This window comes from Cavia porcellus, unplaced genomic scaffold (genome assembly GCF_034190915.1).
Source record: "Cavia porcellus strain 051 isolate PalLab524CR breed Dunkin Hartley unplaced genomic scaffold, mCavPor4.1 scaffold_18, whole genome shotgun sequence".
Taxonomy (NCBI): domain Eukaryota; kingdom Metazoa; phylum Chordata; class Mammalia; order Rodentia; family Caviidae; genus Cavia; species Cavia porcellus.
Genome location: NW_026947501.1, coordinates 17,817,309 through 17,845,072, shown reverse-complemented (window position 1 = coordinate 17,845,072; position 27,764 = coordinate 17,817,309). Strand labels below are relative to the sequence as shown.

The window sequence follows — 27,764 nt, the reverse complement described above, 5'->3', positions numbered from 1 at the left end:
AGTGCGTAACGGGGCTAGGCCGCCAATCCTGGGCCCTGCACCAGCTGAGTGACAGGGAGCCGGGCAATGGCTGCGCGAGCCGGGGGTTACCTCTGCGCACCCCCGCCCTCACCCGCCCCCTATACCCCGCCCTCATCGCCCGCCCACCCCGCCCAGGTCGCGCGCTAACTCTGGGGCTCCGCTGGCAAATTCCGCGGAGAGCTGGGTGAAAGGAGGAGGGCGAACCGAGCGCCTGAGTCCCTGCCGCAGAGAGGGCCGTGGGTCCCGAGGCCTGCTTGGGGGCCCCCGCCCTTCTCTCACCCTCTCGGAGCTCCGAGGGAGTGGCAGAGAGGAGGCGAAGTCCTGGGTAACCGGTTTCTACTCTCCCGCGCGCCACCGGCTCTGGGGCCAGAATGTGGGCGCGAGGACTTGGGGGCGGCGGGCTGGAGATGAGGCGGCCCCGGCCCCTCTCGCAACACCTAGTGCCCCTTCGTCTCCTTCCTCTGCACCCCACCTGCAGACCGACGCCACTGGCGACTCGTGCCAGTGCAGGCTACTGTGCTGAGCGCGGGAGCAGCTGCCTCCTCCGCGCCCCGGGACTCCCGCGCCTGGGAAAAGCACCCACAGGCAACGCGCCACCACTCACCCTCTCCTCAGCGTCTCCAGGGGTTCCCGGTTCCCCCTAAGGTGTCTGTACGCTTTAAATGCTTCTGCTGAACCGCTGGACCCCAGCCTCTCTTTCCCCCTCACACATACACCTTACTTCTCAGTCGTAAGATCTTGGTAGGAAACTCTTTTACATTCTTCTGTCTCTCCTTCCACATCTCCAGATACCCGGATCAGTGTGGTGGAAAATGTGGTCACAGACCCCCGCCACTCAATTTCTTTCCCACTTGCTGAGGCCAGAGCCTCCTCAAAGCGCTTTCCCCGATTGTTCATATTGGCGAAGCCCATTTCCTAGTCGAACAAACTTGCTAAGTACATTTACCTGTGCGGACTTTTCAAAGCGTAAGAACAGTGTTTTTGGCCCAACCCTGAGCAAGGCAATTCTTTAAAAGGCACCTCTTCACGAATATTAGGCACGACTTTGCTCCCTTTCGAGGAATTCCTACCCCTTCCTCTCAATCTACCCCCCCCCCCCACCAACGGGCGGAGTGAAAAGTTTGCACAGGACTGTGAGCGAGCGAGGAGTCGCTGGGCGCAAGGCGGTGGGGAGCGCTCGCCTTGCCCGGGCCGGGGTCGGGCACCGCGAACTGACCGGGCGCTGGGTGAGGAGTAGGAAAGGGGAGCCCGCTGAGTGAAAGGGGGCTGCGGCCGCCACTCATCAAAGTGCTTCCCCTTCCCCCAAGCGACACTTTCCTTTGGAGTCAGAATAAAATACGGTAACAGAATATGATGGAGGGCACACTGTTTCCTTAACTGCTTCTCAAAGGACCGGGGAGATCTTCTTAGGACCTTTAATAAGGCTTTGGTCGGTTCTTTTGTTGATCTCTCAAAATCAACTCCTTCTAATTGAAGTTGGAGCTGAAAGCGAGCTAATGTTCAAAGAAAGTGGCCGCCAGACCAACGAAATTACATTTTTTTTTTTTTTTGGACGACAAGGGAACATCTAATCAAAGGGGCAGGGAAGGAGGGGTGAGAGTGGGGGACTACGAGGGAGAAAAGGAGGTTTTACAAGATCCTTCTGTGGTTCACAAAAGTCAGCGACACGGGGGCTTCTCTCTAGAACAAAGACACCGCGGCCCATTCACAAACGAGAGAGAAAGAGAAAGCAGAATAAAAGAACTAGAGGAAAAGAGAGAGAGAGAGAGAGAGAGAGAGAGAGAGAGAGAGAGAGAGAGAGAGAGAGAGAGCAAGCAAACGTGAACGCTTAAGAGGAAAGGAGAGAGCGCAGAGCGCAGCTCTGGCCCAGGCGGGGACACACCTTAGGTTCGCCAAGGCCCCCGCCAGGAGTAGCCCTCAAGGCCGACGGTCAGCCGCCCGTGGCTTAGAGCCACGTAGATGGTGCTGAAGTTTAAAAAGGAAACGAAATACCCTCCCGCCCCCAGTTCCGGGAAAGGGCGCGAACTGGGTCGCACTAGTTTCAGGGGAAGAGTATGTAGACGTCCTGGGGCACCCGCTGGCATGGTCCGTGTCCTTAAGTTGGCGCTGCCAGAGCCCCGGCCTGCGCGCTGTGAGCCCGTGTGGGCCGTCCCGTGCCAGAGCCGCGTCCCGGGCGGATCCTACAATCTTTCACTCCTGCCTCCTTCAGGTTGTTTTCTGGCTGCCACAGAACCCATCCAGGGTCCAGCAAGATGAGGTGGGGCTCCGCGAGCACTGGAATGTGCCTGCGCTGTCCCCAAGGCCCGCCGCGAGGGAGTCCGACGCTCTTGGTTCCAGATGCTGCCTCCAGTCTCGGGGAAGTCGGGAGGTATCAAGTAGCACGGACTCCCCCCACCCCCAGCCATGAGAGTATTTATCTAATCCCAAATTTTGAGCGAATTTTCTTAATGCTCAGCTCATAAAAACCCAAGATTAAGACAAGAGAGATGAGAGGGAAGAGGGAGGTGAATGCAGAGGGAGAGACTGAGATGAAAGTTTCTTGAATGCAGCGCAGAGGATTGAGGCGGCCGACCCCAGGCAAAAGCCCAGGTGGGAGAGACGGCCAGAAGCGGCGGCAGTTCCACAAACCTCAGCGGTGCGGGGAGGGAAAGTGAGGACCGCGCTGGACGAGGGGGAAGCCTCCTAGTTGAAGGCTCACGGACCAGGAAGGGGCAAAGGACCTGGACATTGAGACTCGGATCCAGCATCCAGGTGACCTCCAGGCGAGGCCGGACTCCCCGCAGGACACCTGAGACAGGGCCGTGGGTTTGAATCCAGAGCCTGGAGGTTTTAGCCAGGGGCGAAAGTTCTGCACTGGCCCGTGGACTGCGCCTAAGCCAGTTCACCAACGCTCCAGCACCTCGGCGACCCCCAGACCTAGAGTGTTCGGTCCCACAACGAAGGCTTTCCAGTTTCCAATCCTTTGGCGCTGTGGGTTCTTTGGCGCCCAAAGAGCCAGCCCCTGGGCGCCTCGCAGGGAAGTAAGAGCGCGCTCGCCGCGGGCCTGACCTGGCCAGTTCCGGGACCCCGCGCTCCACCGCCGCTGAGGGGCGTTCGGGCGCCGCGGAGGAGCCTAAGTGAGAATCCTGGAGTCTGGGAACTGAAGCAGGAGGGGCAAGGTGAGGGCCGCGTAGCGGCCCCAACCACCCTAGTAAATCTGGGACTTGAAGGGTCGTGAGCGACATCGGGGGCAGAGGGAAGCCGCCTTTCCGCGAGGCCCCTAAGAAGGTTCCCCGAATCCAGTTTACAAAAGGTGCGGGTACCGCGGCTCGCTGAAGCCCGGGCAGCTCAGGCGGCCGACTTCCTCTGCCGCTTTCCCAGGAGTTACGCAGGTTCTGAGTTTCCCCCAGAGCACCAGCGAGCTTTCTGTTCTCTCGCCCGAATAAAGAGGGCAAATAGATGATTCTATTTAGTTCCTGTAAGTTTTTAGTAACTTAAAATTATTTTCCTGTCATGAAGATATTCTGTGGCAAAATTTTGTCACTTTGAAGGACTGACAATTAGAAGTACGGTAAACTTTTCGAACGAAATGTGTGTGTGTGTGTGTATGTGTGAGAGAGAGAGAAAGAGACAGAAAGACAGATCGATCTAGGCTGAAGTGTAAAAGCTGGTGTTTTCTCCAAGTTTCCGGACTTGTTGAACGAGCTTTCTTTGTTTGGACACCCCGGTAGAGGAGTGATGGCACGGCTGTAGAACAGCCAGTTTTATCCGGGGCCTAGAAATTCTTGTTAAAAATTCTCCCTTTCCTCTTCTTGCATACCTGCACACACTCCTCCCCCAACTCACCTTTCCCAAACACCCTCTTCCTTTCACTTCAATACCCAGATTTGCTAGCTATCAGGAAACATAGTTCTCTACAGGAGAACTGCAAACTGCAAAACTATGACAATTCACAGTATTAATGTGAAAAATTCGTAAGAGTATTTTTCCCCCAGTGGTGTGGAATCACCCGTTTTCTCAAATCTTAACAGAGATGACCCTTTTCAAAGAAGATAATAGTTTATACTCTTTAAGAATATGACTAATTACTTTTAATTTGCATGTGTGTGTTAGTAGGGCTCCTTTGGGATCCTGTACACTTATTCTGCTCCAAGTGTGGTTCAGTACCCTGCCCTTCCTTCTAGAAGATCATTTTCAAAAGCAAAGTCTTACGGATACACAAACTTCTGTTCAAGTTTTCATTGCAAGAAAAACAACAACAGTGTTTAAGGTAAGAAAGTTTCTTTTATTGAAAATTTATATATGACTCAGTATTGTAATAAATAAACAGACAACCATTTTCACAAAAAAAATGACAGTGCTATGCTAAAGAAGAAAATATTAATTGGGAGATTTACTCATAGTGGCAAGACACACTTATCAATAGAGAATAAATATTAACAGCATTCTTGAGCCAATGTTGAGACCCATCAAAATATAGGAACTAAGCAAGATGTAATAAATAATTATCCAGAGAAAAAGATGGCGCATTCTCAAATGATAAAACTGTTTTTGTAAACTGCTGCAGGTCAATTAGTCTCATCCTCGCAGCTCACCTTCAAGCCATAAGACCTGTCTCAGGCTACCTTAAAGTGTCATACTTTAAGGAACACAGAGAAGTCTAGTATCCTTACAATGAAATGCAAAACAACTGCAGAAAATCCCACTGGTAAATAGAACACAGTTTAGTAAGCAGGTTGAATATGATCTAACTATGATTTAGGTAACAGAGTGTTACATATGGCAGGACTGGAAAAAATCATTCATAACATTTTTCTTATCCCTTTGTTGCCCCTTCCCACTGTCATTATGCTATTACCAACAACAACAACAAGAACAACAAGAACAACAACAAAAATGTTTGAAATTTTCCTCCCATCTGAGACAAAATGTAGGAAGTGATTTTTTTAAAAGTTTCTTGAAAACCTCCAATACCAATCACTCACAAGGTATTTGTGCAAATCTATTTCACATGATTTCAAAAAATGATTAACTCATTAAAAAATCCTTAAAGCTATTTTGGAGTTTTGTATATTATCTGGAAAGGTGGGAGGGAAAAGGGGTTGTGGTGGCACAGAAGTAGAATTCAGCCGAATAAATGTTAGAAGTTTTAAATTGAAAGAGTCTGTTTCTGGTCTAGGGACTCAAGACTTAAAATGTAGGGGGAAGATTCCGGTCTGATGCTACTGAAGAACACATTTCTCCTCTTTCTTGGCCATCTTGCCTTTGTTTTGCTCCAGAGTTCGCTCCAAATGCTCATCTTCTTCTTCAGCCCTGGATGTCAAACAGGAAACAAAATTATTTTTCTTCCCAGAGGGCACAGTAAGCTTTTCCCACATTTGGGTCTTCAGCGGGAATGCAGAGCACCAGGTCAGCGGGAAGCTGCCCTGGCCCTTTGGAGACCTCTGCATTGAACTTTCCACAAACTTCTTGGCCTTGTGGCCACACCTGAACCCTAACCCCAGAGCCCACTCACTGCTTCTCCTGTGCATCCAGGTCCCTGACGAGCGCGTCGCGCTTGTTTACCAGGGCCACCAGCTCATCTAGCAGGAGCTGCTCACGTCGCTTCTGGGCCTCCGTCTTCTGCCAGTCTGCAGAGCACAAGAGGCTAGTTACCCTCGGCAGGGCCTCGGTATGCTTCGCCCCCGCCCCCTCCCCTTCCCGCCTTTTTTAGTTTTCTTACATCTCTCAGCAAACCATGTTAATGGATCTCCTAGTTCGTGCTTTCTGAGGCATTTGGCCACCGTGATGAAGGCTTTACCCTTAGAAGCTTATTTTTTAAATATTTCCTGCAGATGGAGATGGGTGCTGCAGGGTTGGAACCTGCTAGAGACCAGGTGTGAGCTGATGGCCAGCAAGAGATACACACCTGAATCCAGCAAAGTGGGGGAGGGGAACTGCAGGCCCGAAGAGGTTGGCCCAACGGTTGGGAAGGGGGGTGTGGGTAAATGAGGAGGCGGGAAACAGAGATGGCGATAAAATCATTTAGAAAGGACTAGAGAATCTGCCAGAGAACCTACCCTCCTCCCCCACCCCCACTCTCACCCCAAACAGCCCATTCTTCGCTAATTTCCTCTTCGCTCTATTTTAGCAGTTGGATGTATCTCACACTGGGCGCCATATGCTTCACAATAACTTTAAAAGTAGTGAATCGGCTAATTAGCATTTTTCTTTGAAGTAAAAAATAAATTTGCTCTGCAATATTACACTGCAGCTCTCGATCGCATCACAGCCAGTTTTCTTTTGGAGACGTTTGCTGGGTGGTTTCAAATTAAAGCACTTTTTGCAAAGGAAAAAAAATTACGTATTTCTTTTTGAAACCTCATGTTTGAGGTTGGAAAATCCAATGGGCAGTGCTTTTTCCACGAGTGGGGGTTGTTTTTATGAAGATTTTAGGCGCTACTAATATATTTCCTAATCTTCGCTGACCTAATAATTTCCTTAAGATGAGCAGCAGTTTCATTTAATAAAAACAGGACCAAATCGAACATTTAAAACACTTTTGAAACCAAAGCCAACTGCTCTCTGGCCAGACTGTAAGGGCTTGTAGCTGTCAATCAACCCCTAGCCTACCCCGCCTCCCTCATTAGGAAGGTAAACAATGAAAAGAAGAAGTAGATGATGAGGCAGATAGCAGAACAAATGAGGACCTAGAGGGAAACAGGACACCAGCTTAAAAAAAAAAAAAAAAAAAAAAAAAGAAACGAAAGAAAGGAAGAAAAAAAGGAAAAAGAAAAAGAACTCCTGGCTACTGACTCTTGCAGTTCCCTCCCCCCAACAAATGCACTTTCCAAAAAACAGAGAGGAGTGCAATCCTTTTGGATTTCTCTCTTCTCTCTCCATTGCCCTGGGCAATCATGTTAAAACTCACATGGCTGGTGCTTATTCAGATAAACCTAACAATGCACACCGCTGGTTACCATGTGAATCTTCACAAACCACACAAGAATGTGCTGGTTCAAATCCCCTCCCACCCCCTCCAAAGCAAAATTTATTCAAGACAGCAAACTGCTCAGCATCTTTATGAAAGCAAATGGTGCCAGAGGGAATGCTATCTTATATTTACAAATTAAAAATTAGATTCATCATCGTGCAATAAAGGTTAGAATAGCTATAAAAAGCAAGAATAATTCTAATTTATCACCACCATTATATATTCAAACATATAAATACATATATGAAATATGAGACATCATATGTTAATTATCCACATTCGATACAAAACTCAAAAATAAATACATTAAATAATTAATCACTATTACAATCTTACTTAAAAAGTGAAGCATTCTATAGCACAGAAAAGAAGAAACATTATGGAAAAGTTAATTTGAAGATAAATATTTCAATAATAAGTGACAGTGAAGAGAACCCATATCTATCAGTTTTACTCTTTGGATTTACATGCTACTGAAGACAGGAATGTTAGAAATTTTCTAATCTGGTTCTTGTTCTTAAATCAGTCTTATTCTACACAGCAGGTAAATCAATGCTCTTCAGGCTGGAAAGAACTTCTAGGTCATTTAGTCTAATTCCAGGTAATTAAAGTTGTACAAATTTTAACTCAGAAAAAAACCTACTAAATTTATAAAGAATTTGTAGCTACACTGTATGGTGAATAAATTATCAGTTTTGATGAATAAACTACACAATTTCTAACTTTAGTAAGCTATTCTGATTAAAGGCTTATAGCTCTTCTAAACTATTTTGATAACAGCTTTAGAACTGGAAAATAAATTTTCTCTACCATAGACCAAACTATAATTAAGCTAATTTCTTAAAAAAGGACTAAAGAAAAAAATAATATTTAATAACAGGCACATAACTTTAAAAACTAAAATTTTTACATTTTTTGTCTGACTCCAAACTTGAGTAGTCACTTTTAAGGCTTTAGTAAGTAATTTAAAAACTAAGGTTTCTTTAATTGTGGAAAAATTATGACTTTAATAATATGGATTAAAGAAATGTTTTTAACTCCTGAAGTGCTGAATCATTTTTAAAATCCTAATTTTTTCTGAGCTCACTAATGATACTTTCTAGTGGGATAAAAACATTCTTCAATTAACAATATTTATGTAATTTTCATCACTTTATAGACAGTTTAAGAGAATTTAAAATTTTCTAGTATAAATTTATATACATTTTCATATAAAATCTGTAACTACTACATTAATATGGTATAAAATATTAGTCAGTTATAGAGCAAATACCTATGTGCAGTGGATAGATTTCTACATTTACAAAACTGTACTCTTACATTGTATTTGCTTTCTCATGGTGGGTATAAATTATGATATATGTACAATTATATACACATACACATTATACACAGTTGAGAGTTAACTGAAGAAAGTAAGCTATTTTAATCATTTAAAATAAAAATTTAATATTAGATTTAAAATTGATAAAAACACTTGTATGATCGAGTCTCAATTTTTAAAATCCCTCTTAAGTAGTGTCACTTCGACATGTCCTGTTTAAAAAATATGCATGTAAGTTTATGGTTTACCTGTTATGCATTTTAAGAAATGGTCACTCATACTAGCTATAGCAGCTAGCTGCACTGATTTTGGGTTAGAGAGACTACAATGTGGATTCTGATTAATTTAAAGATTCTCATGTACTTCTGCTATAAAAGCTATATCTTCTCACAATAAATAGGATTAAGTTTTGATGCTGCATTTGAGCCAAAGTGTTGAAATAAAGAGATTCTGTTTATGTCCATTTGTGCAGAGCTTCCTTGTTAATTTAAAAAAAGAAAACAACTTTTTTTCATATATAGGACCAATTATTCATTCCTTGATTCACTATCTTTGCTAAAGTTGATAATTACCCTGAAAGAAGGCAAAAGAAATACCTATAAACACTTAAATAGAAAGGGCCTAAAGCTCTTACAGTAAACCTTCAACCTTGCTACTATAAATAAGCCTGGCACTTTGATGAAAATTAACATGAGTTTTGTAAAGAACACGTTGGGGGATTGCAGTCAAGTCTTATCTTTAGTTCCAGTCAACTAGCAATCCTGAAAGAGTTTGCATCATCATCAGAACAGGCCATTTGATAGGATTCTACCGCTGTACCTAATCAATCTATGGAAGACTGTGGCTGTGCTGTGTAACAAAGCTAAAATAGATTTACAAATGGGGTTTTAGGGGATAAGCTCCTCCACAGGATTACATATTGATTTTAAATATAAAAAGCTTATCATATAAACCATAACTACAAAAATAGTGAACCTATGCATAAATCCCTTTAGAAGAGCACCCACTTCAAACTCTAAGCCAAGAATAAATCAAGATGTACAAAATCCTAGAGAAGATCCATTTCTTGTGCAGAAAATGAACATACCACTTTTTAAAAGCCCACCCCAATGTGTGCAGAAATGAATTTATCTTTCCTGAGGGAGCATTAAATAATCTGAGGGAAAAAATAGAGGAAAAGTATCGAAATGGTGTTTGCCAGCTTGAGGGATCCTACAATTTAGTTCACTGGAATGAAACTCCTGCTATGAAAACACCTTAGGAAGAAAAAGGGGTACAAAAACCAGGCCAAAACGATTATGGGTTCTGCTAAGAATAAATGTATTGATTATTATTATAATTGTTATTGCTTTCAAACTAAGTTCTTAATATTTCTCTCAATATGCTATAGCTATTAATATTCTATACCTTTCTCCTGGTGAATGGTTTCAGCAGCAGATTTACTTGGAAAAGTTTATTTATTACTAACACTGTCTAATGGCTATTAAGCAGAAGAGATGGAGAAAGAGGAATGAGCTTAAAAACAAAGGAAAGCAAAAGAAAACCAACTAGTGTTGCCTATTCGTCTATTTTTCTGTTGTGTTTTAACACTCCAAGTAGCTAATGAACTGTGTATGTGTCCATGCGAAGGCTGGCGCTGAGGATACTGTCTTCACAGAGCTGATCTTCACAGGATCAGCATCTCTCTAGGACAGCTCTCCATGTCCCACATCCAGCCCCAGACAGTGGGACAGGCCTTTCTCTAAGAACAGTGTTTTTATTAGCATTCAACAGGCTCTTCCTCTCAAGTTTCTTTTCCCCCTCAACTACAATGAAAATGGCAGAGAAACTGGAGGCACAGTCTCATATGGACAATGTAATTTTTAAAAAGTCTATTTTAATCAAATGAGTAAAAAAAAGCATTAAAAGCATTTTTAAAAGAAAAAAACATTTCCCCCTGTTCAAAAACGTGACCATCTACCACTCTTCTTTATGTATAAGAAGTTAGCATTTAAGTCTGTATACATGCATAGGCTTGCCAATGTACCTGGGATCTTTTACATGTGTAAAGTCCTTTATTTAAAGATGAATATTTGGGAATAATACTGGTTTTGGAAATAGAACTGTTATCTGCTCCTAAAAGTCAACTTACTGTATCAAATTGTATTAGGGACAGTTTATCTTTCCATACAGGAGAAGATGGGTAAAAAAATTTAAAGACTACTTTATATTGTGTGTAATGTATAATGAACCTATAAAAATATACTGTATAATGAATCTTATACATACTACATATATATGCATCATATATTACATATACATATGTCCTATATAAATAGTATTTGCCACATCTATTTTTCAACTATGTAGCTTTCCAGTCTCTTTTAGAGTAAACCATGACTACAAAAATCATACAAAGAAAAATACTGTTAGTATACTTGTGCATTTTTTTAGTGATTTCATACAATTTAAATGATTTTGCCATATTTTATACTCACTATCAATAGTATGATTTGCTATATTTGGATAGTGATTTGAAGGAAATTAGCTAAACACAGGCTTTTAAAAGTTTCTAAATGAGGTTTATACAAATATAGTCAGTAGTATTTATTAGATGATATAATTAAAACTTCTATACTTTGTAACATATAAGATAGCATGTAGATAAATAGGGCACATATTCCACAACAATATTATATTAAAGTATTTTAAGGATATATGACTTCACTTGGCTTTCCCTTAGAAACTTAAATTTCTAGTTTCGAAACTAATTAGAATTGACTTATTATGGATCAGGTAGCTTATCAGGTGAAGAACAAAATTACTATGGACAGTCAATGGGTTAAGAGGTCAATATAGAATAGGAAAATCAATTTGCATTGATTAGACAAAAGATCCATTTTACAGAGCCCAAAGGATTAGCTTTTAAGCAAAATCTTTGAACTATTAGACATTTTCAACTGAGAAATAGTATATTACAAAACACCTAGGAATTTTTAAAAATTATACATAGTAAATGCTATAGTTAAGCTAGCTAATGTTTTCTGATATTATGTATCACGTATAGAATTACTTTGCAATTCATTTAAGAGCTTTATTAAAAATTTTCAAAGTGTTTATTTCTGTATCAATCTTTGCCTGAATATTCACTTAATAGCAATTGGAATCTTATAAACTATAGTATACTCAGTGGTGACATATTTTATTGCTGTTATCAATCATTATGGCCAAATTTAGAATCTAATGGTGAAAAATCAAAATGATAAATCTTTTCTAAATTTCTCCAATGGAAACAACTTTAAAGTATATGTAAGTAAAGCATAATTAAACTAATCAACTCCTTACATATTATGGAAATTTAGACTTACCAAATCAAAAGTTAGAACAATTTTGTGTTTACTAGCAAACATAATGATTATTAGAATTAGGATCCTTTGGTTTATATGGATATTGTTTTCTGCCTCTAAGACATTTATTTGAAATTCTTGTATGTTCCCAGTAGACAAGACCTTGTAAAACCAGATGTGTATTACACTCTTTAAATCTCTTTGACAAGTGACACCTCACATACCTCACCCCACTATAGCATTTCTTACCTTCAATGGCTAGCATTGCTCGCAATTCCCGGTTCAGCAGCTCATACCGTCTTTCTAAATCATGTTCTTTTTCCCTAGGCAAGTTGCAAAAGTTCATCAATATGCTAATTACTAAATCATTAAACACTTAAAAGAACCTTTAGGTTACATCGATTTTACAACTCATAACTGACTTTTCTCTTTAACTTTAAGCCACTCTAAACAAATGATATACAAACCTAAAACATTCCTCAGCTGAGTATTTACTAAGCACTAATATTTTTTCCCTTTAATTCTGAATGGCACAAAAGTATATTTTAATTTGAGGATAAGTAGCCCCACTCTTTAATTATTCTTGCTGTAAGTGACAGGTATAAAGCTATTTTCTAAAATATTTTTCATGGTTCATTTTATAAAGACTCTTACACAAAACTCCATGTGAAAAGAATACAACCAACACGAAAAGTATGCCAGTGCTATAGCAATAAAGATTTTCAATTGGTTAAATTTTGTGCTTTATTACAACTCTCTTATCAAGTTCAGGCATGGTAAAAATTATAAAATTAGAGTTTTTTCACCAAAATAAAACATGCATGTCCTCCCATTCCCACACTAGGTGGCATACTATAAGAACGTTGCTAGTAAGCAGAAAAGAACAAGCATTAAGTACTATAGGGAATTAAATGCTAAATACTATGTTTTCATTTGGTCTGGTCTCTATTTTACTTTAATTCTTGTGATCAGAAAGGATCATTTCGGTTTAAGTAATTAATTTCTTAGCCCAAAGCTTGGATTAGCATCTGTAGCTAATCAATGCTTATAAAGAGTTATTGTCCGTATAAATATTGTTGTTATTTAACTTAGAATTTGTTTTCCAACATACTTTATTTTTCTAAAGCATTTTCTGTTAACAATTTATATAAAGTAAATCTCCTTTTTTGCATCAGTAATTTACTTCTTAAACACTAAAATTGTTTATAATTATTTTTTGTATCATAAGACTTTTTTCAATATCTATCACTCCATTTATAATTCTTAATTGTTCAGATGAAAATTGTTATAAGAAAGCAATTATAAAAAGCCTAAGATTTATCAGTGTTGTAGGAAAAACAAGCATAGCGATGAGTACTTACAGAAGAGAGAGTTGGTTCATTCTCCTTATTAAGGCATTTTTCTTATTAACTAACATAAACCATTCTTGCATCATAGCTTCTTCTTCTTCTGTGTTCCTTCCTATGGTTCAGGAAGAGATATAATATGATATATAACAAACAAAATAATAGTTTAGTACAAGTTATTTTAACATAAAAATGTTTTAGTTACTGTAGTACTATATATTAAATGGCTTACAACAATACTATGTGACTAACTACTTACAGTAACCTAAGATTAAAATCCAAGACTTGAAAAAGAACTCAGTATTTAAGGAACTCATAAGCCAATCTTCTAATGCTTACATTATTCAGCATGCATATCTTAGCCCCCCCAACATACCTATAGATCATATTAACACTAAGTACCATAAACAAAACACTCCACCTTTTAAATCCTCCCCAGAGGCTGTCTTGCTATTATGTTTCAATGAGAAACTTTCAGTGCTGACAGAGGGTTGCAATTTTTAAAAAAATTTAAAAATCATTGAGAATCATAAAACTAGCAGAAGGATCAGAGAAGTCCAGAGGTTTTTATGAGAGCTTCTGCTTATAATAACTTAAATTTTTGTTGTTGTTTTCCTTCCCAAAAGTAAACTGGAGATATATATGTGCTTATATACTATTCTAGAACTCATCATCCTTCATGGGATAAACCACTTACAAATTATTGAATGCACTGGGAATGTGGGACTACAAAAAGTACCTACAAAGTTCTGAAAAAAAAAAAAAAAGTCCCACATTACAATGGAAATAAAGTTCCAAATATATTTGCTTAAAGGGATGATTTAACATTTTGGATTGCAAAGTTACTGACTGCATACAGGAGGTATTTAAAATTCACTAAACCTCCACGTACTCAAACAGTCATCTATAAAGGCTAGTATATTAAGAATTATAATACAGGATATTATAATACAGAATTATAATACAGATCAGAAGTAGGTCACATTATGACAAGAAAAATATTAATTTTCCTCACATTTTTCTTTCTTTTCCCTTCAAATTATAGCTGGTTAAATTTACAAATCCTTGACTCCCCCCCCGAATTTCACCCATGATTGATTTATTGCTTGGCAAGTCATTGTTTAATATTGTCAATCTAACTTCTGTATGGCACTCATAGGATCAAATTTAAATATCTAATAAAAATATAATAAAATTGTGGAATTAATCTTAGTTGGGATATTTAATTTTTTAAGTGAGATAGTTCATTTTAAGTTTATGGGTCTGTTTTAAGAAGAAGCAAAACTAAGTTAAAAATCAAATCCTCTTTCACCAACCTTACCCTTTCCAGAAGTAGATATTATCATGGTTTAGTATACCTCCTTCCAAACCTCATAGAGCTATATATATTGAACACATGTATAATTTTAAGACATATACAAGTTTCTTTTCATTAACATCAAAGAGATCATATTACATATTGACTTATGATTTTTTTGTCATGCTATCCATATATATCTACTTCATTCTTTATAATGCTTGCATAAACTACAGGCATACCATAATTAATTAATTTCCATATTAATACAAATTCAAAGGAATTTTAGGGAATTTTAAAAATGAAAAGCTGATCTGTGTGCAAATGATTAAACATGGATTTCAAAGTATTCTTATAAAGCAGATATCAGTTACTTATTTGTTAGGGAGAACAGTGAGGATATGTGCCTGCATTAAGCATTGTTAAAACTGAAAAGTACGAAACCCACTCAGGATAGATTCTTTTAGAGTCTGAACAAAAGTCTTTATTGTTTTACAGTATTTTTAATCTCTCCTTTAGGGTAGCTGGTTTTGTATTCACTTTGGACCATGTGATGTCTTGACACTGGTCATGTGATACAGGCTGCGATAGGCACAAATCCCTGGGTAGCAACAAAAGAAGAAAGAGTAAAAAGAAAAAGCTGAGAAAAAGCTTGCAATTTGGAAAAAGGCCAATTGTACCCTGGTGAAAGCTTTTTTGATCAGTGAAATGACACATGTGTGCAATATTAATAGGTATAGATTTTATGATATTTTATTTACTGATTAAAGGCCTAATTCTTGTATTCATAACCCAAGTGGCTTCTAAAAATACAGACATATTAAAACTTTGTTTTGAGTTTAACTTAACCTATAATTGATGCTTTCAGGCAATACTAGAAACAGCCAGCCTACTCTTAAATTAGCATCATTTTCTTCAATGGAACACTGCTTCCTTGAGTATAACAATATTGATGTGGTACTGTGTTATTTTCAGTTTAACATGCCTATGATTTCTAGGTAAATAGCAAAGATTCTTCCCCTAATTGTTAGGAAATGACTAACAAAAGAGACTCATGTTTCAAATGAATATAACCCTAGTAATGAATATTCAAAGACACATTATATGTTATTACACAGATTTAAATTAAATGAAAAAACCCATAAATCACCATCACTAAATCCTTATCTGAGGTAGTATACAATGATGGAAAACTTAAGTCCAGTAGTAAAAAAATTAAAGTTTCTTCTAACACATCACTATACTTTTGTTTTTATGGCTTTAAAATTTTTTAAATTTAAAAGCTTTTAAAAGTCAGCAAGTTGAACCATTACAAATTAATCCTGACTTTAATAACTGGTTAAAGGCCTCTTTAGCTTTATAAGTAACAAAAAATATTAAAGCCTGTGATCACAGTGAGCTTTTCTCATTTCTCCTCTAACCATTTGTTATTTAATCCAATACTAGTAATCCAATTTGTCCATCAGACTTTTAAAGGGCAGAATGCAACTTCCTCAGCTTAGACACTTTTCAAAGTACAATATATTTTTCAAATGAATGCTGGATGTTTCATTTTTCCCAACTGTTCCTAGCTCTAATGCATGAGGAAAAAAAGAACAAGATGAACATTGTTCATACTGATTAAGTAAGAGCTCATTAAAGAGCTGTCAGTGCGGTACTTTGAATATGCATGAAGCATATAATCAGATCTAGTACCGTCACTAGAGGAGAATACGGTAAGTACAAAGGATTGATTTAATTACTTAGAGTGGGTTGTGGTGGTAAAGCAGTCTTGTTAGCACGAAAAGAAAAAGAGGTTGTATTCTGGCACTGTTATAAAAAAGGGCAGTTTTAGCTTCTGCCACAATACCTAATCTCAGAATAAAGCACTTTACATTGTAGCTTAAAATGAAGACTGTCATTATAGTATAAAATGGCCATAAATCATTTAATCTTGTTTAACCTCACCTGGTTAACTACCTCTCTTCCAAAATTATCTTTTAATGTGTAATTATGACAACATTTTTTTCAGTACTGAGTTTTGTAAATTTAATTTTTTATTTCATGACCTGAAAAATGTAAAACATACACTATTAGAAACTATTTTGAAATAAAATATGGCTAAATACTACAGCTAAGTATATAGGTAGTAAAATTAGAAAGCACAGCTAAGATGCTCCACTGTATTTTAAAACAGCACTGATGTTTATTATAAAAATATTACCAGCAAAGACATCATAAAAGCTACCTAAGTGTTTTATGTTAATAATTAATACAATCTGATATATATATGTGTGTGTGTATTGTTTAGTTTGTTTTCTTAGTCTTCTGAATTTTGTCTCCAAGGAATATATTATCTTTTCTGATATCATAATGCCAGTTTTTTCTTTTAATCAATTATTATAACTGGAATGTTATAAAATTATTAAATATTCATGGATAATGATAAAGCAAAAAAATAACTATTTGTAAATGTGACTTTAAATCGTTCTTCCTCCAGTTATGAGAAATCCCTTATTAGAAAGCAATATGTAATGCACAGCACTAGATGTGATATACTTAATGTTAGTTAACTAAAGCATTTTTATATTCCATCTTGTCTAAAAAAAAAGATATGATTTCTTTCAGAAATTCACTCAGTCATCTGAGAATCCACATGTAGTTTTCATTTTTTTTTCAGAATTAGGGTTTTAAAATGATTAAAAGTGATGTCAAAAACTTGAAATTATAAATTGTATGTTATTGTGCTGCTGGGGATTAAACTCAGAGCTTTACGCATGCTGAGCAAGAACACTGCCACTGAGCAGTACTCTTAGCTCCAAATCATATTTCAAAATTCTCTTTTGCCGAGGATGTAGCTTGTGATAGAGGGCTTACCTATGATGTGCAAGCCCATAGGTTCAATCCCCAGCACTGAACAAAAACAAACTGTCTTCTAAGTTAACTTTTCCTAATTAATCTTTCACTATAAAATCATCTATTTAGAAAGGCATATTTCAGATAGTAACTTCTTACTTAAATCCAAAACTAGAAACAATAATTTTAGCCAAATAGCTGAATTCAATGGGAAATAATAAAAATGTATCGATATTGCCTGCTGTTGTATGTGTATACAAATTAGTTTTTCTACTATGAAAACAGTGAAGAATGATGAAATCTTGGTATAGTCCAACAATGGGGGATGGCTAAAAAATGATCCAGTACACTGCCCTTGAAGGACACAACATAGTAAAGCGAGATCAAACATTAAAAACAAAATGCTGCCATTACAAATTATTCTGATGGTGATCACAGAACATAATGATAGTTTACATATTATACTAGAAGAATGAATGATAGTGTCCAATTAACATGTACTGAAGAAACATGTTTAATGGATGAGAAAGACAGGGCCATGGAGCCATTAACTCTAAAACCAATATTATTATAGGACTCTAGCATCCCAGCTTTAGAAAATGTTTAAAAACTTGGAAAATAGAACCTCATTATGAAAATAAATTTTAATATGTAAAAAAATGTTTCTGCTCACAGAATACCCTCAGAATGCAATCAACATAAAAGAATAATCTCATATCCTTGATGTTTAAGCAGCAACTGTCTTAAAACTATTTGCTCAGTATGTTTGTTATAATAGCAAGAATATAAACTGGGGAAAATCCTTTCTCCTTTCATTGAAGTAAAATAAAAATTAATACACTGTCTCAGAACAAATATACTTTTTATTTACTCAGTTGGAAAAAAAAGAATGGGTCACAGGTCTCTACAGATAACTTTAGACACACTTCTATGTGTGTACTTATAGAAGCAGGCACAGACAAGTTCACTGAAGTTCTTCAGAAATAAATTTATACAGTAAAAAAAAGCTAAACTGGGCATGGTGGCACATGCCTGTAATCCCTCCCTTTGGGAGGCTGAGACAGAAAAATCTCAAGTTCAAATCCCACTTGGACAACTTAATTGAGATCCTATCTCAAAATAAAAAATGAAAGGGGATAGGGCTGTAGCTCAGTGGTAAAGCACCCCTGGGCTCAATCTCTAGGACCTCTCAGGCCCGACCCAGAAGCTATTTACATAGATTAGGAATTAATGCCAGTCTTTTTGTACAAATTCGTTGATGAGGTCTGAATACTTTTTTTTTTAATGTCAAAGGTCAGTGTTAGAGTTCTCAAAAAGTAATAAACTAAGCATAAAATTAAGGTACTAATAAAAGCACTGAAGTAATCATCATGCAAAAATTTTTACCTGATAAAATTCTATTTTTTAAAAAAATTATATTTACTTGTTTCTTTAATTATTTATATTTGTTTTTGTGTTTTGTTTTGTTTTCTAGTACATGAAGTCCTGGGTTCAATTCCTAGCACCCTCAAAAAGTTATTTTTGAAAAGAATGGAGAAAACTTCTATTTTAAGATATATGATTTTAAATACATGTTTATAAACCTAAATTATTATAAGAGAGAGACATAAACTTTTATATAACCAAGTAGGTAAAAATTTCTGGGGGGATATCTCACTGGGAGAGTAGAGTTCACCTTTTTTTTAGGTCCTTTGGGCACATATGATAATGCCCTTGGATCCCAACCTATAATTTGAATATTTTATCAAAAAACACCTGACTCAAAAATAAGCTTTAAAATCAAGATATAAATTAAAGAGTACCATTACGAATGTTTACTTACATTAATTCTGCGATACTTGTATGGCTGAAACTATAAATTCTGGTAGATGCCAAACACAAAGTATAATTATATACTGTCTATAGTTTCTATGGCATATAGTTTGTGAATATGATACAAAAAAATGAATGCTGAACCTGCATTTGACATGGCCTTTGCTTAATTTTTAAAAACTGAACCCTCTTATCTTAGACTAATTATCTTTAACCCTTAGTTTCTTTTCTTTTTTGGTGGTACTAGGAATCAAATGTAGGACCGAGCATATGCTAGGTAAGCACCCTACCTTCAGCTACACCCCCAGCCTTTCTAAGCCTTATTTCTCCATCTCTGTAAGGCTAATCATTTTACTTACTTTATATAGCTATTATAGAGAAAATCCATGTAATGTAAGCTATCATGAGTGAGGAGGAGGAGAGAATAATAGTGTGATTAGCACCAAATCAGGAACTGCAGATACAAAGATAACTCAGATATGCTCCTTGCTCTCAAAAAGGCTCATAGTCTAGACACATAATTAAACAATGGGTAACTGTTTTTTATGATCTATATCCAAATTATATTATGAACCAAGCTCAGTGAGGTGGTACACACCTATAGTTCCAGCTGCTTGGGAGGCTGGAACAGAAAGATTGCTTGAGCTCAGGAGTAAAGACTAGACCAGATAACAGTGTGAATACTTCAAAAAAAATCAGTAAACTTCTCAGTGTGGTGGCGTGTGTCTGTAGCCCCAGAATTTGGGAGGCTGGGGTAGGAGGATCACCATGAGTTCAAGGCTTCCTGGGCTACATGGTGAGCTTAAGGCCAGCCTGAACTACACAGCAAGATCCTGTCTCAAAAAATAAACAAACAAACAAAGAATTTTAAAAATATTTTAAATATTTGTTAATCGAGTGTATAGTTACTGCGTATGTCATTAGTCATAGCAGAAAGGTAAAAAATATGGGTGAATCAGTATAAAAACATCAGCTGGAAAAATAGTGCATGCCATACTGGATCAGCAGTGTCACTGCTGTATAAAAAAGAAAGTCGGGGCTGGGGGTTTAGCTCAGCAGCATAAGCGCCTGCCATGAAAGCAGGCAGTCGTGAGTTCGATCCCCGGTACCGAATAAAAAGGAAAAAGACAAAAAATAAATAAAAAAGAAAGTCATAGCTGTGGCAATACATCCATGTGGCTGTGCTCCAGATAAGAAGTTTAGTTATTTTCAGCGAGTTTCACAAACTTAAGAAAAAAGTAGATAACTGGATGCTGTTGAATATCAAAAGATGAGGAAAATTTTAAGATAAAATTATGGACTAATAGAATACATCTAAAAGCATAACTGTTATCAAAATAGGTACGACGTTTTGGAGTACAAACTGAAAAGAAAGCTTTCAATGAGGAAAGTCAAATATTTATAAAGGAGAAAGTTTCACTGGAAAAGTGAAATTTTTCCAAGAAAAGATCTTTTTTCTTTTTTATTGGTACTGGGGATCGAACTCACGACCGCCTGCTTGCAAGGCAGGTGCTTATGCCGCTGAGCTAAATCCCCATCCCCACAAGAAGAGATCTTAATATTAAAATCACAATACATTTAAAATCAGCTTATGAAATTGTCATTGTAGGTGGAACGGCTGACTTAGTAAAATGCAAGGGAGAAATGAGATAGGACTGTTGAAAGTATAGAAAATTGAATTTATATAATTTTTAAAATACAGAAGGACAAATTCAGGTATGCTACAAACATGTTCCTTTTAATAAAAAGCTTCTCAAATGAAGCGGTCAGCAAACTATTCTTGGGAGCACCCGTCAGTGTTATAAAGTGTGAATGTTTAAAAACAATCACATTAAATTTGCTGTGGTGGTACCTGCCTATGAAACCAACAACCTGGGAGAGGCTGAGGCCAGAGGGACACAAAGATCCTCTCTCCAAAAAACATAGCAAAACAAAACAAAACAGTTGGAGGATGTAGCTCAGTGTGAAGACCCTGAGTTCAATCCCATTACTGCAACATCCTGCCCTCAAAGGAAAAAAGAAAAAGTCGTATTAGAAGAGCCTCTGCATAGTCTCTGATTTCCAGTAAGAAATGAGTTTAACACCCAACGCGACAACTTGCACAGTTTCTCTTCTATCATACACCCGCTTTGATGCCTGGCTTCAGACAACCAGGTAATACTGGAATATGTTTCCTTTGTTTATTGTGGCACTGAGGATTACACCCAAGGCCTTCACATTGAACTATATTTCCAGCCCTTTTTAATTTTTCTTCTGAAGAATTTTTTTTCTTTTGAGACAGGATCTTGCTAAGTTGCCAAGGGTTGGTGAAAATGTACTTATTTTCTAATTGAAAAAATAAAAGCAATACATTGTTTTGGAAGATGCATCTTATGGTATATATATATATGTGTGTGTGTGTGTGTGTGTGTGTGTGTGTGTGTGTGTGTGTATCTCAACCTAGTTAATTAACATGGATTACTCATATACTTTTCTGTGGCGAGATAACATAAAATCTATTTTTAGCCATTTTTAAGAGTACATTTTATTGGACTGGGGATGTAGCTCAGTGGCAGAGCTCTTGCTTTGCATGTACAAGGCCCTGGGTATCTCCAGCACCATACACAGACACACAAAAAGAGAGTATCTTTTATTGATTATAATCAATAATAATATAGTAAGTCTCTGGGACTTATTCCTTCTACCTAACTGAAATTGTGTATCTTTTGATCAACATCTCCTCGCTCCTTTTCCCTTTGCCCACCCAACCCCTGGTAATCACCATTCTACTCTCTACTTCACTGAATTTAATCTTTTTGGAGGACACACATTGGTGAGATTGTTCAGAACTTTTTTTGTGTGTGTGTCTGGTTTATTTCACTTGACATAGTATCTTCCTATCTACCTTCTTAAATACCTTTATCTTATGAAAAGAGTCAATATATTTCCCTCATCAGGCCACTGGCAACCAATAATATCTTTCTTATAGGATGGAAATGATGGTGCTCATTTAGCTAGCTAGCTTTCCTAAGCTTCAAATCCTAGCAGTCTTTTGAACTACTACTCTTCGCCATTCATTTGGTGATTCACAGGCAATAAGTCTTACCAGAACTACCTCTTCAGAATTCAGACCAACCTTAACAAAACTTTTGAAGTGCCATCAAAAATAAACAACTCCCTTACAACTATCTCTAGAACCCAGGTGTGGCACAAATCTGTAATGTAGCACTCAGGAGGCTAAGGCAAGAAGATCGTAACTTCCTAGATACTCTTGGTTACATAAATGATGAGCTCAAGGCTAGTCTGAACTACATAGTAAGACTGTCCCAAAAACCCAAAACAACAGCAAAACTATCTCTGGGAGGTTTGAGTGTTTAGCTCAGAGGTAGAATCCTTGGCTTAAGGCACAAAATCCCAGGTTTGATCCTTAGCACTGGGATGTGTGTGTGTTGGTAGCTCTCTGAGCCAGGGGGTATAGCTCAGTGGTATAGTACTTGCCTAGCATACATAAAGTCCTGTGTCTAATACCTAGTACTATAAAATAAAATAATAACAACAACAAAACCCAAACAAAAACTATTTCAGATTCACAAGAAAATACCCATCCTGTTCATTTAGTTCATCTATCACAGGTTCACAGAGAGATTTTGGTTACTCTTCCCATGTTGACAACTGGATCTTACCAATGGCCTCAGAGTATACTTTACAAAGCAAGTCAGCCTTTTTTCCTCTGCTAAGGTATCCATATTATACTTGAATTGTAAGTTGGTATATGACACCTTTCAGAGACAGGCAATTCTAGGGATAGATCTACTATTGGGGGAACTTTTGAGTCCATTCAGGGACAGGGACTGTGCACTCAATGAAAAAGTTCAAGCAAGTTCTGGCATTGAATTACCAGGGTACATTTGAGATCTAGGTCTGGCCTTTAAGAGTAATATGAACTTGGGTAAGTTATTTATTCTCCCCAACGTTAGTTTCCTCATCTGTAAAATGGAGAGAACAGTACTAATTTGTAGACTTTTACAAGGATGAAATGAGTATCTATGTAAAGCACTTAGAATAATCCTTGGCCTAGAGAAATATGATAACATAATGGTGTTACTTATTATTCTCTCCTTCGCTTTCCATACACATTTTTTTAAAAAGGATAGAACAGAATAAAACCAATCAAAACAAATTAGTGTAAGAGATATAGGACTTCATTACAAAATCAAAAACAAGTGGCCATAATGCCTTTAGATGTCTTCAAAATAGCTGCAGATAACTTCGGACATAGTAAAAATCAAACAGAACAGAATACAATAGAAACAATAAAAACAAAACAATGAATATAATAAAGGATTTCAAATCAAGCCAAGAGTAAATCCAAAATTACTACCATAATTACCCTGCTGTCTTTGAAATAGCCATTCCTGCCATCAGATTTAACATCAACAAAAGAGAATAAAATCCAACTCAACAAAACAATGGAAACAATACAGGACCTCCAAACAAGACCATAGGGAATCAACAATGGCTACCACTCTTGGAAGGAGATCCCCACTACATGCCACACTGTGTACTGCTATCTTCTGAACCCATGATCAGAACTCTGATCCTAGACCTGCAACATTAGTGAAACACGAAAGCACCACAGGCATCCATCCAGCTGCATTTCACCTTAATAGCTATCATCACAGCCTGCACACACACATTTTTTTAAATCCAAATTTTAGGATCCTCCATTGATTCCCAGGATGATTAATGGAGTAAGATATGGTGATTTCTTCTGGGAAGAGTCTCAGAGTTTTTCTGACTGCCAGCGCAAGCCCCAGAAAGGCCTACTTACAGAATACGATGTATAACATGGTTCGAGTCTTAAAGTATAAGTTCAATTTGTTCATTCCCTCTTTCTCTTTCTCTCCTCTTCCCTCTCTCCTTTCTTTTTTCCTCCTTCCTCTCCTCCCAGTCTCTGTCCTCTCCCTCCCTTCTATCCTTTCATGCTGGGAACTGACTTCAGGATTTCATGGATTTTAAGAATTGAGATTGATTCCCAGCTCTGAGCATGGCATTTCTAATGCTTTTACAAGCCTGTTTTCCTGAATCAATCAACCAAGATACATCCAACCACACACATCTGTAATCCCAGCATTCAGGAGGTTGAAACAAGAGGATTGCCATGAGTTCAAGGCCAACCTGAGCTTCATAGTGAGTTCAATGCCAGCCTGAACTGCATAGTGAGACTGTCCCAAAACCAAACAAATATACCCATCACTTCAACTTCTTTCCATGCACAAAGTCTATCAACTATCCATTACTCATTCTTCTTTTCTTAGAGGAGCTACTCAAATGGGAACTCTCCATGAGACTTTCCCTTTTACAAAGTTGTTCATATTGAATTACATCTATTCCAAAGATCCTCTTGCCAATAGCAGTTTCTTCAGTCAAAATTCAGAGAAAACCTAATATATGACTAGTAAAAATCAGACAGAATCTCTAAAATTCCTACCAGTAACCATTTTCCGATTTGTCAGGATTAATCCTCAGGGTATGTTAAATTATTCCTTTTAATATGATATAAAATTTTGAATATCCTTAAATGTTTAATACACTTTTAAAAAATGCTTTACTTTGATTTAAAGTAAGCACTTGAGGAGCTTAGGTGCAGCTCAATGGTAGAGTGCTTATGTAGCATTCCAGGGGTCCTGAGTTCAATCTCTAACTGCAAAAATAATAGGATAGGGCAGAACAGAACTGCACAAAATACAACAGAATACTTGAATGAGCTGGGCATGGTAACACATGCCTATGGTACTTGGGACGCCGAGGCAGCAGAATCATTTGAGCCCAGGAGTTCAAAGCTAGCTCAAACAACATTGCAAAACCTTGTCTCTAATGCAGTTGGATATGGTGGCACATATCTGTATTCTTAGAACTCAGAAGGCTGAGGCAAAAAGAATGGGCCACAAAGCAAGTTCAAGGTGAGTGTAATCACTTGTTTATGCAGTGATAACCTGTCTCAAAAACAAAAAAGTAAATAGGAAAAAAAAAGTAAGCACAATAGGAAAATAAACAGATGACTTAAAATGAATAGCATAAAAAGTATTGTTTTGATTCCTTTAGTTGTCATGAAAAACTGAAACATTTATAATTACTTTAATAATTTTTTCTAGAAAATTATACCTGAGACATAATTTTCAATTAAAAAATTGTATTTCTGAAGTTATTATGAATTTTAGAGCTTTTTATAAGAACTCAGTTTGTAAGTTTAAAAAAGTATTAACCTAAATGTCTTCCCTGACCTACATCTTTAATTTTTCTTACAAATCTAGATCATTCAAAAGCATGGCAGAAACTGGTCATAGTGTTACATTCCTGAAATCCCAATACTCTGGGGACTGAGGCAGGAAGGTTCCAAGTTTGAGACCAACCTGAGCAATTTAACAACTTAGCAAAACTCTCTCAAAATTAAAAAATAAAAAATAAAAAAGGTTGCAGATGTAGTTCAGCGTGAATGCCCTGGTTTCAAACCCTGGTATCAAAAAAGTAAATAAATATAAAAATCACTATAGATATGGCCATGACTAGGTATGTCAAATTCGGCTCAGAAATCACTAAATGTGTGATTTCTGCACGCGGGTGTAGGAAAATGTTGGTACTTCACACAATTCTTAGCTTTGGCCACCAAGTGGTGCTATTTAATTCAGACTGAACTGAGATTGGGGGTGCAGAACTTTGGGGTGGGTAAAGAATAGAGAAGCAGTTTACAACCAGTCAACATGCAAGGGATGTTCACAAGTGAGAGACCCATTATTCTGTGTACTGTGAATTCACGTCACCTCCCAATTTTACTAGCTTAAAAACAAGAGAAAAATAAGTCATGTATTCTTATTTTGATGGAAAAGGCTATTTCCGTATTTCCTTAGGAAAATAAGATTTCTTTTTTTAAACATGGGGCCGTGCCATGTTGCCCAGCTAGCCTCAAACTTGGGCTCACGTAATCCTCTTTCCACAGCTTCCTGAGTAGCTAGGACTGCAAGAATAAGGCATCATGCCCATTTTAGAAATTAACTGTTTATATATACATATCTCTACTAGACTTATCCTTTAAGTCTATGATTAATCTTTCTTTACAAATTTCTTCTAAATCCCACTAAAAATAAACCTTCAGCACAAATTAAAACAAAACTGTTCAGCCCACATTAAATAGTCAGCTGGCATGGTGGCACATGCCTGCAATCCCAATACTATGTCTGGGTCGCTGAGGTAGGAAGATCACAAATTTGAGCCCAGCCTGGACAATTTAATGACTTAGTGAGACCCTGTTTCAAAATTAAAAAAAAAAAAAAAGAAGAACTGGGGCAGTATCTCAGTGCAAAGGCCCTGGGCTCAATCCCCAGTAATATGCACAAAAGCAACATCAAACTTTTTTTGTCTTTTTCTTTTTTATCGGTACTGGGGATCAAACTCACGACCACACACTTGCAAGGCAGGCGATTATGCCGCTGAGCTAAATCCCCAGCCCCAACATCAAACTTTTAAAAACATCTAATTAGCAGGTGTGGTGGCACATGCCTGTAATACCAGCATTTAGGAGGCTGAGGCAGGAGGGACACCTTGAGTTTGAGGCCAGGCTGGGCTAAATAGAGAGTTTAAGGCCAGCCTGACTGCATAGCAAGATCCTGTCTAAAAAAAAATCTAATTGACTCAAAGTTACATATCAACTAAATAGTTTTAACTTATTTGGTAAACTTTTACTGAGGGATTCAGGGCTTGAATCCCTCTCACATTCCAGCAAAGAAGACATGTGGTGACAGGACATGTGACAGGGAACAGATAAAATGACTATATGTGCAGTTTTTCTACATAAAGCACCTAAAGGCTTATCAAGAATGCTTTTTTTTAAAAAAAAAAAAAAGAAAAAGAAAAAAATCTAGTAAAGTTGGGCATGGTGGCGCATACCTTTAATTTTGGCCATTCTAGGGGGCTGAGGTAGGAGGATCTCAGATTTAAAACCAGCCGAGGCAATTTGTCAACTCACTGAGACCCTGTCTAAAAAAAGGGACTAGGGATTGTAGCTCAGTGCAACAGCCCTGAGTTCAATCTCCAGTAACACACACACACACACAGACACACAGACACACAGACACACACACATACCTAGTAATTGAAAAAGTGATGGCATAATTTAATGTCCACTAGAAAAAGAACTGATTCCACAATAGAATGAACAGTAATTTAAAAGCAGTAACAAAAAGTAATTTAAAAGCATTTAAAAGTAACAACAAAGGGGCTGGGGATTTAGCTCAGCGGCATAAGCGTCTGCCTTGCAAGCAGGCAGTAGTGAGTTCGATCCCTGGTACCGATAAAAAACGAAAAAGACAAAAAAAAAAAAAAATGTAACAACAAAAAGAAGGTTCACAGATACACTATTGGGCATATCTATCCCCAAGATGAAGGATCTAATAAGACTGCATCCATTTGTCTCTATACATTAATATCTGTGTTTCTAAAGAAAAATGTTGAAGAAACTAGAAGAAAGATATAAGAGAAGAGGTTGTATCTTTGCATAAATGACTGTGATTTGATTCTGAACTAAGGCGGCAACTCACATATTTACCTATTTGGTATCATTCTTTGTCAAATCAAATGGTGAAATCTTAGTTAAGATTGGTTAACTTCTCTTAGGCTCATGTCAGGATAAAACAGAGGAGAATAAAATGCGTTTGTAAAGTTTATCTCATATGACATCCTAAAATAAAATTTTCTCCAAACATAACACTTAAGTTGTTGTTATGTGTACCTCAGAGAACTCATATATACAGTTTTGCAATTCAATGAAACTTTAGAGGACTAGCAAAATCTCTAAGGCTTTCCTATTGTTTATTTA

The 27,764-nt window shown here is 37.5% G+C and overlaps 1 protein-coding gene across 10 annotated transcripts in view; it reads right to left on the bottom strand.

Annotated features, from left to right (window-relative positions):
• Nucleotides 1-5,056: 5,056 nt before the first annotated feature.
• Ehbp1 (EH domain binding protein 1) overlaps nt 5,057-27,764 on the bottom strand; it is a 321,489-nt gene continuing 298,781 nt past the window's right edge. For 9 of the 10 annotated variants that reach the window (XM_063229491.1, XM_063229492.1, XM_063229490.1 and 6 more), the window contains 4 exons: nt 12,985-13,084; nt 11,873-11,946; nt 5,516-5,630; nt 5,057-5,313 (listed from right to left, as the gene is read on the bottom strand). In XM_063229491.1, the coding sequence (XP_063085561.1) occupies nt 5,223-5,313; nt 5,516-5,630; nt 11,873-11,946; nt 12,985-13,084 (380 nt within the window). In that variant the 3' untranslated portion in view covers nt 5,057-5,222. Of the gene's footprint in view, nt 5,314-5,515; nt 5,631-11,872; nt 11,947-12,980; nt 13,085-27,764 lie in introns of those variants that run through there. The other variant, XM_063229499.1, reaches the window with a different exon arrangement.